The sequence below is a fragment of the Acanthaster planci genome, linkage group LG07 (assembly GCF_054643075.1).
Source record: "Acanthaster planci isolate LZ-2023a linkage group LG07, COTS_SCS, whole genome shotgun sequence".
Lineage (NCBI taxonomy): Eukaryota > Metazoa > Echinodermata > Asteroidea > Valvatida > Acanthasteridae > Acanthaster > Acanthaster planci.
The window spans coordinates 6,503,460-6,519,282 of NC_141783.1; the positions used below are offsets into that span (position 1 = coordinate 6,503,460).

Genomic DNA, 15,823 nt, shown 5'->3' on the forward strand with positions numbered 1-15,823 from the left:
GTTAATAGTCGTTCGTTCCTAATCTTAACGGCGGAGATGAAACATGTTTTCGGATGATGTACATTTATTGATTGATTTCCCAAATTAAAAACGACTTTAACCTTAGTTAGTTAAAGAAGAAACAATCCAAGTCACTTCCACGAAATTAGAGGGTAATTCTTATTTTGCACTCCAGCACTAAGAGCTGTAGAGACTTGTATTTCAAAGCTTTACATGGATGGATTTTCGTAATTATGACGCACAAGAAGGTCACACGTGCGCCAGCTATACCAAGATGGCGACGGGGGAGTCACAACAGATTGTTGAAAATGTCTTAAAACAAGCGGAACTTCAAGAGAAGCGATTCAAAACGACTGAAGTGGTCAAAGCTCTTGATGTCGATCTTGATCTTGGTAATCTCTTGGCTGTTGATCCGAACCCTGTAAATGTTCAGGAGTTCAGGTAAGTCAGGTATCAGGGCATCGTCTACCATGATGCATGACTATGTCAATGTCAATAATGTCAGTGCTTCGACCATGTCGACCTGGTCCTCGGTCATCATTGGACCATGGTTAGTCTTGTATTTGTCGGTTGTAATCAGTCAATCAGCACAATAAAGTGCACAATTGCCTTGCCCTGTCAATAATTAATTTCATGCCTATCACTTCAATGAACTTTCCGACTTTACTTCCCTTGCAAACCTTGGACATGTTGGAAAGAGTTCCATCATATCCATGGCATAGCCACCATGGCCATAGCATAGGCTTATCCAGACATCACTTGACACCCTGTGCCCAACGGTTCGAGTCAACTCAGCCGCAAACCAACTTGGACCCATGCCAACTCGGACCCATGCAAACTCGGACCCACGACCAACTCGGACCCATGCCAACTTGGACCCAATACGAACCCGGACCCACAACCAACTCGGACCCACAACCAACTTGGACCCAATACTAATTCGGACCTTCGACCATCTTGGACCCACCCTGAGTCAACTCGGACCCAATCTCAGGAGCGTGATTAACTTGTTGAAAATTTTGATTTTGTCCACTTTTACATTGTAGCATTTGGTAAATGACACTTTTGCACTGCATGCTGCCGAGATGTAACATCCTCTCTACACGTAATACAGGAAAACAGTGGCACAGGCTTCCCAGAATTTCTCAGTTTTTGAGTTTAAACAGGCATGGTGGTTGGAAACTGTACAGGACTAGATTTGATATCAGTGATGTCTTGGAACAAGTGATTAGTAAGTTAAGAAACCGACGAGCATCATATTTTTTGTGGAGGCACATTTCCTTTGATGTCTTATCTGCCGCTTATAATCTGGAATCTTAATCGGTTATTAGCTTCCGAGGTACCAGCGTGATTGACCACAAGGACTGACTTTGTCACCTTCCATTCTTGAAACCCTATGATCGGGGAGTGGGAGCTTGTTACAACCAATGGTAGCACTAGCAGCTTTTGGAGTGTGATTGACACTAATGACAGAACCAAATCATTGACGCCCTTTCTCCTAAGTTTTTTTTGGCACTCTAGATCACCAGAAGAAATCGAATGAACTTTCACCAAACAGCCACAAAAGTTTTTGTTGCAATAAAAAGCCACAAATAGGCCCTTCTGATGTACATAAGAGATGCTGCATGCGTACAACACATACTGCAGATATACATCAATATCACGAACATTGACCTTTCATAGTGTCTCATGGAGTTATCCCCCACCTCACTTTTCAAATTTTTTTTGCCTGGCAAGTCTTGCCCCATTCCCCCCCCCCCCAGAATACCGGCAAAATTTAGGCAGATGGAGGAATTCATCCATACAGGCCTAAACTGAATTTCGAACAACACAAATCAAATCATTTAAAATAAAAATGTGGAATATTTCCTATTGTCTTAAACTTGGAGACGGTTTTGAAGCGTTGTGTGTCTGCTCGCAAGCTCATTATTAATATTTTGTGATCCCACATTTTTTTTTTACAATAAGACATGCCATAATCACGAGGGATCATAGAATCATTTATATAAATCCCAAATTTGGGATTGATAGTTTCCAGTTCAGAGTATTTCTTTCACAAAAAGCCCCCAGTGTGGGCCTATTTTGGATAGAGGCGGGTGGGTACATTCAGAGCTGAGTGCATAGTTTTACTACTATTTGGGGGGGGGGATCTTCGGGAAAAGGCAAATAAAAAAAGTTCATAAAATTGAAACGAAAAGTGATCGATCTGGCCATAATCTTGAATTTCGAGAGGTAAAAATAATCTTGAATTTCCAGCAAAAAACATGAAGGCCAACCTCTTCACGAGGTTCAAGAGTTGGCGCTATTTCGGTCTACGGGTGCGTATTTGGTGTAGTGCAACCATAAAACTCAGTAGGTCCGAGTTGACTCGAGGTGGGTCCGAGTTGGCGTGTGTCCGAGTTGGTTGTGGGTTCGAGATGGTCGTGGGTCCGAGTTAGTATTGGGTTCGAGTTGGTCCTGGGTCAGAGTTGGAATGGGTCCGAGTTGGTTTGGGTCCGAGTTGACCTGATCCCTGCCCAACGGCCCAACAGACCTAGGCTACTGGCAGACTGGGGGTGTTCATCCCCTTTATTGGGGATTGTGAATTTGGGAGACCCCCCCCAACATGCCCAAGCTTAGTGTTTGTCATTTTAAACTGTGCAAAATTGGTCATTCCCCCAAAAAAACAGAGGCACCGCTGTCTGACATGTCTGAACTGTCTTGACTCTCTTTTTTGAAATTTCAGATTGTACATTGTGAGAAAATGTGACTTTGCTACTGATAAACCAGCCATGCAAATTTGACTCCATCACCCACAGTTTCCCCTCATAATTTAACTCAAAACCCTGCCCTCTTTTCACAACATCACCCTTACAGTTATTGAGCATGATGTGACAGTCATCTACCCAGCAGAATCTAAAAGTTAAAATGTTAGTCTCCCTTCTGTATCAGGGTCCCCAAATTCACAACCCCCCCTTTACTAGCACCCTGTTCCTATAGAGTATAAGGAAAGAGGTCCACTTTCTCAGACTAACTAATATTTTGACATTGAGGAACCATTACTTAATCCAGATAGGCCTAGTTTAGGTAACATTTGACAATATTTAAGCAGGAAAACTGCAGATTTCTAACCCGAGTTCAGCAAAAGACAACCATGCAGTTGGCTCACGTCATTTTTCTTGTCTGGTTTCCTGATTCAGCCATTTCGGATCCATCAAAAAATCTCCATCCAGGTCAAGGAACCAGACTTCATTTGCTAATGACCAATATATGTCATTGTTCGCACTTCTTCTAGACAGTCATGTATGCTGCTGTTTTACCCCAAAATCTCCCTCAAAAACCAAAAGTTCTGTTCTCTTTTCTTTCTGATATGAAAGAGGACATTACTCACAACTCGTTTAGATAAGTTGTTTTGAAAAAGTAGAATTTGTTCCCTTATTATAAGAACAGGGTACTAAAGGTTATAAACACCCACTAGGGCTTAACAGTCCTCACTAAGAACAGTCCTCACTAAGAACAGTCCTCACTAAGAACAGTCCTCACTAGGAACAATCCTCACTAAGAACAGTCCTTACTAAGAACAGTCCTCACTGGGAGCAGTTCTCACTGAAAGTTTTCATGTAGAATTAGGAGTAGAACATACTTTTATAATATTTGAAACACTCTAGTCTGTGAACTTCTTTGTCTGAAAGAGTTATACCATGTCAATCAAAGTGATTCATGAAATAAGGTCAGAACACACTACAAGTTGTCTGACATCTGAGTTGATTAACCCTCCTCCTGCTGTAACCATCAAAAACAGTCCAAAATTCCTTCCGCTTGATTTCCCCCAGTACTCAGACACATATGGGAAATTTGACTGATTTTGACTGATATGACAACTGTGTCAAGAATGTATCTTTGCATAGGAGGGCAAATATGTAAATACAAGCCAATGTTATTTTGCCAGGACTGTTGTTCAGTGTACTGTGTTAGTTGAAAGTGACTTAATGTAACTTTTTTAACTTTTGATTTCAGACAAAGCAGAGATTCATATCTTGCATCGCTAACAAGAGACAACACCCAACTCCTTTTTAACGAGATATGGAAGGTGAGTAAGCCATGGGTTATTAAGGGGGCTTCCAAATCACCACTTTGTCTACATTTGGGTTTTAACCACTACCAGCCGGGGACTCCGGGATCGGAGCCGTATGGTTTATATGTGTGGCCGGGGTCTCCGAACTCGGACAAGGGAAACAGGGCCCTGTAACAAAAGACCGTACTCCGAACAAAAGACCAGGCTGCTGGGCATGACCGGAATTTTTCACTCTCAAAAGTGGTGATAATCCAGCATTATTTTGAAACCGTATACCAGGGTTTGGGGTATTTAGAGCAAGCGGATTACCACCGGGGACAAAAGCTCTCCACCACCGCAGCGATGAGCCACACAGCACCGCTGCATGCTAATCTGGCCCCTATTGAAAAGACGTCAGCAGTGCACTGAGCCAGGTTCGTGAACAAAAGACAGCTGTGTGACACCGCACAATCTGGGCTCTGTTTACAAGGCTGCAGGCCTGGCTGAAATATTCGGGTGTCAATGAAGGTCACCTGTCAACTTAGAGTAGTGCCTGAAGATTACTCCGTTCGGCTATAAACGACTGTTAAATGGAATGATGAATTGTTGAAGGATTTTGAAAACAGAAAAAATGATAGTCATGCCGGCCCAGCATCCTCAACGTTGAAAAATGCCCCGGTCCGAAGTGGTTAAGGGCCTCATTTTCATGAGTTTCATTCCCCAAGAAGAGACTTTCCAGCTTAATGCAGTCCCATAATTCTGTTACAAGCACACCAAATAATCTAATACGAGACCGGACTTTGGAATTTTCTCATTTTGTTCTAACAATAGATATATGAAACTGTAAAATTTTTGCCATGATTTCATTGGGGGCTTTCTTTGTGTGATATATTTGCTTTGAATCAGTGACCCCCACTTCCTGGGTTCCATACTCCATCCATCAAGCACTCAACTTTAAACTCTGGAGGGGATATCTGTGCCCTTGGAGGAATATTTTTCTCATGGACAAATTAAGTCCAAGTTCTGTCTTCCTCTAAGTTTCCCTGAGGGTTTAGGGATTTTTTTTCTGTCATTTGATTTAGGACTGTCTGTGGAAGTTTGCGGTTTACTTTTATTTTTTTTTTCTTTCTGTTGCAGCTCCCTGTGGAGAGAATAGATGACGTAATTGTTGCAAAGGTAACTTTCCAATTGTGCAGAGTTGAGTCATTGCAGGCTCAGTGCAGATGGAGAAATTTTCTCGTTCCAAACAAGCAAACTGTGCTCTTAGCCACTGTTCTACACAGGGCTCTGGCAGACACTCACAATTTTGAGACAGAAGGGCAAGTGTTTTTCATAATGGTGGTAGCATTTTCAAACCAATGTCAGTATCCTCAATTTTTTTTTAATCAGAATAACTATCAATTCAATGCTAAAGAGACTTACAACCCTAACAATCCCAAATCCTTCAAAATCCTCTAGGTTGTTTTGGAGGATTTTGGAGGATTGGGGCTGCTTGGCAAAATTGCATTGCGGATTGCAAAGGATGCATTGTCTCAAGGTTGTGGGTTAGACCTTATGTTGTTTGTGTTCAGCCATGCATAAATTCATGCCCACATTATAGGTGAAATCTTCCATTCTGCCCCAGAATACCCTTCACGCTGTCTCATAATGAGAGGAATTGCCAGATGATTTTAAAGGATTGAGGCAGTGGGCACCCCTCCACAGAACACAATCAAGAAATATTGGAGGATTTTGGAGGACTGAGGCTGCATCCAATTTTTTTCATGGGGGCAGTCGGAGGATTTTGAAGGATTGAAGGTGTATCCTCAGACAAAGGACCTAGGCGGTTATGGTTAATGGCTGCATATCATAGGACTCTGATAACTTCCGTAATATACACTAATAAATTCATTCTTGCTTTTTGTAGATGCCAGACCCAACAACAAATCTGCCAAGGGAAAAACATGTAAGTTCCATACATATGTAGTTGTCAACCTTAAAGCAGCCTATTATCTTAGAAAGCCACTTGCCATAGATGAGAGTGTTACTCCTTGCCATTGTCAGCTGATCTGGGCTTAGCCTGTGAGGATAACATTTGCCTGGCTGTTCTTAAATTCGGCAGACTAGGCCCATTCCTTGCTGGTGCTGCTAAAAGCATCGCTTCATAGTTTTCTGTGCTTAGCAAATATTGGTGGACAACCAGCCTCAAATAGGGTAATATGCGTGGCACTTACCTGGTAATCTGTTTTCACTAAGGACACAGTTTCTGTGCACATCAAGCTCTGTGCTTGCCTGTTCTGTCAAATCTATCAGACAACATACTGGAGCTGTGTTCAGAGTTGTAAAGAAAATGTGGTGGACTTGAAATGCCACTGATGATAATAAATGTGTTCTTTTCCAGGTGCCCAAACCAAAGCCGTTGACCAGATGGGAGCAGTATTCCAAAGTGAAAGGAATCAAAAAGAGAAAGAAGGGACGTAAAGTCTGGGATGAGGAACAACAGGTGAGTTCTTGCCCAAGGACATGTGACCCACCATCCTCAAACTAGACTGAATGATTTTAAACCATTGTATGGAAAACAACACCCATATACACATGAAGAGAACAAATTCCACAACTGGTTTTGCCTGTAACTACCAAAGCTTTCTGCAGACAGGTTTTATTCTGTATCATTTTGAACCATGGAAAGGAGGAATTGGGGAAAGGAATTATCTATTATCAAAATTACCTGTATACCTGCTTCAGCAATTCTGGAATGATGGGTCACATATCACATTTGGAAAAGTCCAAATTTATTGGGAAATGAAACTTCTTTATATCTTACGATGTCACAAAGAGGGCACTGCCAAAAAGAAAAGCGTTTCTGCGACCTTTCATGAAATTCCGTAATTGGTTCTGGGTTAGCTTTGATCATTGAAATTGTGTTGATCCTGTTATGTGCAAACACAACATGATCAATGTGACATTCTGACTAACAGTCCCAGAGTACATGGATATTAATAAAAAAATTATAGAGGATGGCAGATTTTGAACAAAGTAATTGTGGACTTAATGGTTTGTAGGTGATTGATGTCATGCTCAGGTTAGTGGATGAGTTGAGATTTTGTACCTGTCTGTTTCCCTTGACAGAAATGGGTGCCTCGCTGGGGTTACGGCAGCAAGAATGACGATAAGAAGGATTGGGTGTTGGAGGTACCAGACAATGCTGGTATGTGTCCATGCAGTGTTGCAGTGTCCATTAAACTTGTCCCTAACTTTCCTCAAGTTGTAGTCGCCAAGCTTTTTGATGAAGCTTCGGCTGGTTGATTGAAGGATGAGTTTTGAACTTTGAAATGGACTTCACGGACTGGACCCTAAATGTCTGAGTCCAGAATCATACTCTGACCCAGCAGAAGTGCCTTGGGTCCCAGACTAGGACTCAGACTCAACCAAAGTGATGTGAAGCTCAAATTAGGTCCTCGAATCAACCCAAGTGACCCATGTCTCAGAGCAGGATTTGTACTCAACTAAAATCACTCGTGCCTTGAATGAAGACTTGGACTCGACCAAAATAACTTGAATCTCAAATGTGGACTCAGACTTAATGGGATCTGAGTTGTAGAGTAGGATTCAAACTTGACCCAACTGACTTGCGTCACAGACTAACACTCAGGCTCAAACAAAGTGACTTGAGTTCTGGACTAAAGCTCTGACTCAGCCCCAGTGATTGGAATCACTGCCTAGAACTCCAACCCAAGCCAAGTCATGGAACTAAAATTTGCCTGCCAAGAGAATACTTGCCTCCACTGCAGGCCATATAAAAAAGAAAAGTAACTTTTTTTGAAGAAACAAAACGTATCGTTGAAATGTGGACCTTTTTTGTTTGAAATGCAGATCCCTATGAAGACCAGTTCGCTAAGAGGAAAAAGGAGAAACGAGAAAGGGTGGCCAAAAATGACTATCAACGACTGCGGAATATTGCCAGGGCACAGAAACTTAAAAGCAAGTTTGTACATCAAAGAGGGTTTTAATAATGAACAAGGTGACGTAAGGACGGTAAAAACCAGTTGCAGTTAGTTGTCTTTAAGTAGTGTAGTGTTTAAGGGAAAATTGGTTACAAGCGTACCTAGTAAGTTTCCCTTCCATTCTTGTCAATTATCCAATCAGTGAAAAATCCCTAATTAAAAGCAGATGTCATTCGGTGATCCAATTAAGAAAGCCAGTTAGAATGTAGCTTCCCAGTTGTTTATAGCATTACATATTGATCTCAACCAAAGTACCTTCAACTTAACCTTTCTTGATTCTTTAAAATCCACCGGGAGCTTTTGCAGGACTAAAGAATTCTTTTCTAGCGAAGATGCCGAGTGAAGAGGGGTTAAACTCTGTCAATATTGTCCCTTATTTTTCAAGAGGCTTTTGGACAGTAGGCTGTTCCAGCCTTCATTGCATGTCACTGCAAAGTGCGATATCCATAAGGACGGAAAACTACGCTAAGTTTAAGATTTGTTTTAAGTTTAAGATCAATCAATTGTTCCCTTTTAATTGTGACATTGATTAATTGAACAGATGGCTTTTTTGCTCGCTATTTTTCTCATAGGGTGTGAAATCATCAAATGGAATTACACGTAGACGCTTGTAGAGTTATCTTTACAGTGTAGGCTCCCAAGTGGTTGTTCCATCAAATAGGAAAGAGAACAACAAAATAATCAATGTTTCAATCAATTGAGTTATTATTAATAGAGTAAATCATCTGGGCCTTATATTCAGATACATGTTTGTGTCTAAAAGTGGGCACAGTGCCACCATGCATGCCTGGAGTCAAATGCCCTCTTCCTCATTTTGACAAGAAATTTTGGTTGATTGATTAATCTGGTTCTCAAATTGGGCTTTTTACTTCAGTCCCTGGCCCCGGTGTGAAGCCCAAGGCTCTATCCAACAAGGCAGAGGTCAACTTGGCCATCCATGCAGCTAAGCACTCCACTGCTTCCATTGGGAAATTTGAACAGAAATTGGTGAGTCACTGGGAAAGTGTAACATACAGCCATGAAGGCCACAGAGTCAGTTTTTATGCTTGCATTTTACCCAATGCTCCAAGCTGTACAAATGCATGTACATGTACAACCAAGTATGGGAGTGCCCGGGTCCATCGTCAGGGAACTATGAACAGGACCTTGCTAAACCGGAGATATCTGCTTAGCAAAACAGCTTATCAATCAGACTGCAGTCTATATGACTTCTTGCTGGTGCTCAGATGGTCTCAGTACATAACTTGCGCAAAGCAAAATTCTCTGCTAACCTCCTTAAAGTGAAAGTCTCTGTTAAAATTGACCCTTGATGGTTTATCCAAGCTTCAGCTTCATCTCTGTCTCTGATTTGGGCTTCAGGTTTGGTTTTTTTGATGAATGCAATCCCCTGGCTTGAGACACATCATGCTCAGTGCAGCTGCTGCTCCATAGTTGCCTCATAAACATCAATTTGTGTAATTTGAGGCAAACATTTGGAGTATGTTCATTTGGTTCAAGCACTTCATGTATGAAGCAGCTATGCATTTTGGAGATGAAACTGGTGACTTAGATAAAGATGATATTTGGAAAAAAGGCCGAGGTGTTCACAAATTGCTTCCTGTAAGAACCTTATGTTTGCCAAGTGAGAGCTGGATTTAGTCTTACAATTTTTCAAACAGTAGATTTTTTGTTTATAATGGTTTATCACTCAAAATTGTTATTTTCTTCAATCCACAGCCAAAGGAACCGATAACAAAGCAAATGGGCAAGAAGCGAAAGGTATGTTTCAGGATTACATGTACTGACCAAATACATATTTGTAAAATACCAGTGGTTGTATTATTGTTCAGTTCATCTAGGGCTGAACCTGATTGTGCATTTTATATTGGATCGAAGTCCTGCGTCCGAACATCAGCGAACACAGTAACAATGTGATTTCCTTAAACTTAGTCATTGATGAAGAGGCAATCCTGGAGTCCTCAACTTCTTAGCATGCATCTGCTGCCCATTATAGCATTATGTCATACACAAGCCCGACTGAGGTAAATTGTAACAATGTGTTCTGCTCAAGAACCTCAGCACCATAATCTTCATGTTGGTTACAAACTCACAGACAGGCATACACACATGACAATGGCCAAAAATGACATTGCTATGCAGACAGCAGGATGAACAAACTTCGAAATGTACCAGACTTTTTCACTTGTGTGTGGAAGTATTTGAATTGCATGGGTGAGATTTGTCAGGATTTTTCTTGATGTTAGGATCTTTTCAGTAGGACTTTCCTGGTTTTACCATTTCTCAATCTCTTTGAACGTCTTAAAAACTTGTAGCTTACCATTAAAGTGTTTTTACGTACAAAATTGGCTCAGAACACAAGAAGTGGGTATTTTATGAAGTGCCCTTTAGCCTCTAAACAAATGTATGCATTTACATAGATCCTGTGCTGTGGCCCCTTGAAACCTCTGGTGATTTTTTGATGAGTAGTTTTGTTTTCTTTCAATCTCATCCTTGGAATTGCTTTTAAGAAGCTTTCAGACACAAGAGTTCAGCTAAAAACCTGACATTGTACTTGTGTTGACAGTTTGAGCCCCTGTTTGGTGATATTGGGAGAGAACGCAACCGAGAATTGGCAATTCTGGACAGCATGAATAGAAAGAAGCCAAAACTTGATGTGACTAAGGTGAGTACCAGACTGCTACTGAACGGTGACTGTTTGAACTCCATCATGTTCCAAAAGTATTCATCTTCTTCCAGTTAATCATCATCTTCGATCAGTTAATCATGCAATTGAATGAAACCCGCGTGCCTAATTGAATTGGTTATATTAAAAATATTAGGTGTTTTCTAATCATGTCCCATCTGAATAAAAAAAAGTTGCCGTGTGAAACAAAAATTTTGATTATGTGTAAAAAAAGATTTGATTTGTTCATGCCACTGCATGTATTTTAGCTCATATGCAAGAAATCGTATTTCCCAACTTCTAACTCCTTTTGCTCAATGAATTGTATCACTCTGCAAACATTCCATTCGGTCCCTTCTCCAAGGAAAAAGTATGTGAAAAATACTGTACCTTTTATGAATACCACTTTTTATTTGCAACGCAGTGGGTCAGGCCTTATGCAAGTCGTGTGTGACTGCCAGCAATACCTTTATTGTTTCGTCAACCTTAAGAAGTAACTCAACTTTAAGTTTAATCAAAACTATGTACAGCATTTGTCAAACATAATCACACTCCCTGGACTGATTATTGGACTCATTTTAACACTGAAAAATTAATGCATTTCAAAAAATTTTCACTGGAAGGTCTCAACCACAGAAGTGGTAAATGGGTGTCGTTGGGCAAAAAGCTGGTTGTCATTTTCCCTGTGGCTTCTGCACCCACAGGGGACTGTTGCCCATTAGATTCTTGGCAGAAATTGTAAGCCTTGATAGGTGTATAACAGTTGGTTCACATTGCTCTGTTTCACAGGCTATGAACAAAGAGATAAAAGAAAGCCAGGCACCTCAACAAGCTGGCAAGGGGGAGAGGCGGAAGGGGAAAACGGGCAAGAAGACCAAAACCTCCAAGAAAGCTTTACCCAAGACCACCAAGAGGAAGAAAGGCGGCAACACCAAGAAAGCCAGGAGGCGTTAGGGGAGGAAGTCCAGTCTCTTACACAGCCCCCGCTCAGAGCAGTCAAACATGTGACTGGTTCAGGAAAAACACTGGTAGTCACTGGGCCCATGTTTGGTTGCAACCATGCCTGAGACATCCATCGTTGATACAGCACAGATACTGGCCTTAAGCCTTGCTCTGTTACAGACTGTTGCATTTACATGCAAAATTTACAATGGTTTTTTTTTGTGGGGGGTGTAGCAAAGCAAGGATTATGTATACTCGCTGACTGTTTAAGGGAATTGGAATCCTACACACTCATTGCTTGGAGGAGGGTAGGTTCCATGCAACCTAGCAACTGTGTTCCTTAGGGTCAACAAGCCTCATACCTGCCCTGGCTTGCACGTATATTGTGTGGAATACCTATATGTGTACGAATTTCACAATAAAATGCTCAAATCCTCTTGTGGCCTTTGCATAGGGGCTGTGCACACACCTTGACAGCCTAGACTATCAGTCACCAGTGAGAGGGTGCTTGTGCATGGATGCCATGGATGGAGCAAAGTTTTGAATCATACCAGGAAGCCCCGTGGTAGCAGTGAAAGCCTTGTGTCAGTAGTAGGGCCCAGTTTCATGGGAATAAATCCTTGGTAAGTGAAAATGATTTGCAAAAGTGGGAACCAGTCAGATGACATGTACATTACATGATTTTGTGGCTGGTCACGTAAATTATTTGCTCAGCAGCCCTGTGAAATTTTGTGTACAAAATAACTGGTCTTTGAAGGCTTTATCTGCTTTGAAGGCTGTAACTGTTGGAGGTTGCCATCACAAGATCAGACATAAGCCCTATCGCAAGACCAGGCCTAAGCCCAGTTGCAAGTAAAAAGATCAATAGTGAAAAAGGATTGCTTTTGTTGCGCTCCATTTGAATAGCTTGTGACTATGGGTCTCGACTTAACGCTGACACTGCCCGAGTTCTAAAATCGATCAGAATGTGCACAATTCTTCTTTCATCTTTAACAAATTAATTTTTTTCTAAAATGAGTGTATAAGGGGAGCAAGGGAAAAGTCAAATAAATTATTGCTTTCATGTTGATTTCATCGAGCGTTTTATGGCTGTCAATGTGTGTCTTGGTCCTGGCCTCTTTGTGTCGAGAAAGTCCTGACCATCATGGCTTCCTCTGTTTGAACCATATCAAATCCCCTATGGGTTTCTCCCGGTCCTGATTTGCCCATCTTGTCTCGTCCCTGTCTGTGCTGTCTGCGCACTTCTCCGTCACCAGGTGAAGCTTTCCCTCCGACGCGTATTCCCGGTATTTCTGGAACTCCCAGAGGAGGTCATGGATGGGGTTGCTGTATTCATAAGGGACGTCTTCATAATAATGGTGGGGCAAGTGGAACCCACGTGCATCCTTGCTGGATGGATAGAAACCATAAAGTGTGACGTGACTACAGAACGACTTGGCTGCATAATACGCCATGAAGCCAGATGTAGCAAGGCGCTTCATGCCCACAAATCTGTATTGAAGACAAAAATAAAACCATGTCGATGATACTTTAATCAAGGTCATGAAGAGCATTTGTTTCAAGTGCGCAGTATTTAGCCATAATGAATGCAATTATAGAAGTTCTTTTGATATAATTCCTTGATATTGGATTATTGGCAGAACTACCTCTCCAAAATTTTGTCACATATTGAATCTTAGCTTCAGCCTTCTAGAATTTTCCAAAGTCATCCTCGTTGTAGGAAATTGACAGCACTCTCTTTGAACATGTAGTTAACTTTCAAGCAGCATCATGTTCCTTATGTAAAATATTTCATGTTGGTTTTACCTTCTACAGTGCTTGTGTATGAATAAATATCAAGAGGCATTTGTTTTAATAGACTTGAATTACTGTTAGCTTTGCATAAAGTTGCTGGATGTGCAAGAGTCATGCCGCACAAGGCAATGAATCAGCAGCTCTTTTCAACATCTCCAAAATGTAAGTGGAAGGCAAACTTCATTTCCTATGGTTTCGTTTTGAGGTGACAGAGACATGTGCTGTGTTCGGAGTGAAATTAGCCAGCAGCACATTCAGTTGTCTCCAAGTTTACTGTGAGAATTGCCTTGTGTGACATGGTTGTAAGTTATTGGTCGTACTTCTCTGGGTGCAGGGGTCTCCAGTTGAAGCCAATCCGAACTGGCAGTTTGTAGGTCCCCTTCAGGATTTCCACCGATTGCTGTAGCCGCTTCCTGGTCTCTCGAGGACCCATGGATTTCCCATACCACAGCACGGAATCGTTCAGGAACAGGACCCTCTTCACGTACATGTCGTGGAACTCGTCCCCAAGTTCCTTCTGGGTCAGGTTGCTGTGGAGGTACACGAGCGTCTCAAAGTTTAGAAGCGTCAGATTGGTTTTGAAGCCCACATCCTCCTCATAGCCTTGGATGGCTGGAAGGTTGACGCGGATCACGTAGTCGTAAGAGTTGATTTCATTCCCGCAATTGCTGTGGAGTAGAATCCCACTGTTGCCCACAATTGCACAGTTGTTATATGCTGGGATAGTCGTAAACTGAGAGAAATATTCCTCCATGGAGCACGATTCTGGGTCATATTGCCCTGACAAGTGGTCAGTCGCATATTTATAGTAGCCAACGTTAAGACGGAAGTTCTGTAGAAAGTCCATTTCCTTTTGACTGACATTGTCCCGGTAAACAAGTATCGTCAGCCGAGAACTAAAGCATGTCTTTCTGGAGAAAGGAAAGAAAATAGGTGAATGGCAAACATTATGTCAATTCTTTTAGGAAGCTGAAGTCTTGATATCTAAGGGGAAAGGGGTAGCATGACAGTGTTTTGGGAGCTTATGGAAAAGCAATAAGAGGATTCAGTTACATAAGCACCCCAAGAACTGTTCCAGGGAGAACAAACTGCTGAATGAGTGAGTTGTGGTCATCTGTGCTGAAATTTGTCCTTACAGCATCATTACAGCTCGACAATTCTTCAAAGATTGTTAAGACTATCCACTGTTTCCATCCCTGCTTCCAGTTGACTCATATTGCTATTCGGTTACATGTTGTACAGTATGTGTCATTTCAGACCCATTGGGCTTTGAATTCTCCCACAGACGCTCAAAGATTTGAGAGAAAGGGGAAACTGCCAAGGGGGAGATCACAAAGCTTGGTAGGTTCACAGCTTTGTAATACTAAACAATCAACAATTAAGTTTTGAAGATGTATTTTTTAGTATTCACCCTAAAAAAGGGACTGAAGATACATAAAAATGAGGAAAATTCAACTTTTTGCAATGGAAACAGTGAGCACAGGCCTTGTAAGATCTCATGAATCCAAAGCACTAAATGGGCAGATTATGGCCTTATTAATCATACATGCTATACTTTAGGCCTTACATGGGTTGATCCAGAACTAGAGTTTTTAGAGGTGGGGGCAATTTTTTTGGGGGGGGGAGGGTGGAAAGTTGGACATTTTTTTGCAACAGTCACAGCCTGTCTGAGGCTTAGGCTTCAATTCTGGGCTTTTTACAGGTTGTTGGAAGGAAGGGGAAAAAGAAACCCCTCCTAAATACATTTAACGCCTTTCATTATTTCTCCGAAGTTTTTTTTTTTCGTGGGGGGGGGGGACATGGCTCACGTTGGCCCCTCCGGGTCCGCCAGTGTTGTCTTATGAGCATGGGGGAGTAAACCTCACAGGGCATGGCACAGACACTGTATTTTGAGGATCCTCAAATTAATCAATTAAAATTCTTACCCTTGACAAAACTGGTAGCAATCGATAGCCGTGTCGATTCCAAAAGTCACTACATACACAGCAATCATTATCACACATAACACAAATAGCTGTCTGATTCTCTTGAGTTGACGCATCCTGGGTTCACCGTTCATGCTGCTGCTGAGATAGGCACAGTTAGAATATGCTTGACCATGAGGTTATCCCAATTTCATCGATCTTTGCTCACGGAACCTTTTAGTGTCCAAGATGTTGCAGTCGTTATATGATAGATCATTAAACACCCCAAAATCGCGGCTTACAATGAATAGCCAAGATACTTTAGAAATCTCGTCGATATCTAGCGATCTCCGAGTAGTTCTTGCTGTGAATATAATTGAGCATCTACACGACTATTCCTTCCTCCATGGTGTATCCTGATGTAGTTGCATTTAGGGAATATTCATTGCAACGACAGTAGAGCATTTGCCCTATCATGGCTGCACGCATTTACCGCGGAATTTGA

The 15,823-nt window shown here is 41.7% G+C and overlaps 2 protein-coding genes across 2 annotated transcripts; one reads left to right on the top strand and one right to left on the bottom strand.

The window, feature by feature from the left end:
* Positions 1–6: 6 nt before the first annotated feature.
* Positions 7–12,694, top strand: rrs1 (ribosome biogenesis regulator 1 homolog). The gene is made up of 11 exons (XM_022233708.2): positions 7–441; positions 3,997–4,069; positions 5,171–5,209; positions 5,940–5,978; positions 6,414–6,515; positions 7,142–7,220; positions 7,886–7,993; positions 8,891–9,003; positions 9,733–9,774; positions 10,580–10,678; positions 11,468–12,694. Exons 1-11 carry the CDS (start codon positions 218–220, stop codon positions 11,630–11,632), a joined length of 1,083 nt encoding a protein of 360 aa, XP_022089400.2. The 5' UTR covers positions 7–217; the 3' UTR covers positions 11,633–12,694.
* On the bottom strand, positions 11,066–15,823 carry LOC110978594 (CMP-N-acetylneuraminate-poly-alpha-2,8-sialyltransferase-like). Its single transcript, XM_022233709.2, has 3 exons — positions 15,340–15,823; positions 13,735–14,325; positions 11,066–13,111 (listed from the first exon to the last, which is right to left on the bottom strand). The coding sequence occupies exons 1-3, from the start codon at positions 15,471–15,473 to the stop codon at positions 12,763–12,765; spliced, it is 1,074 nt and encodes a 357-aa protein (XP_022089401.2). The 5' UTR covers positions 15,474–15,823; the 3' UTR covers positions 11,066–12,762.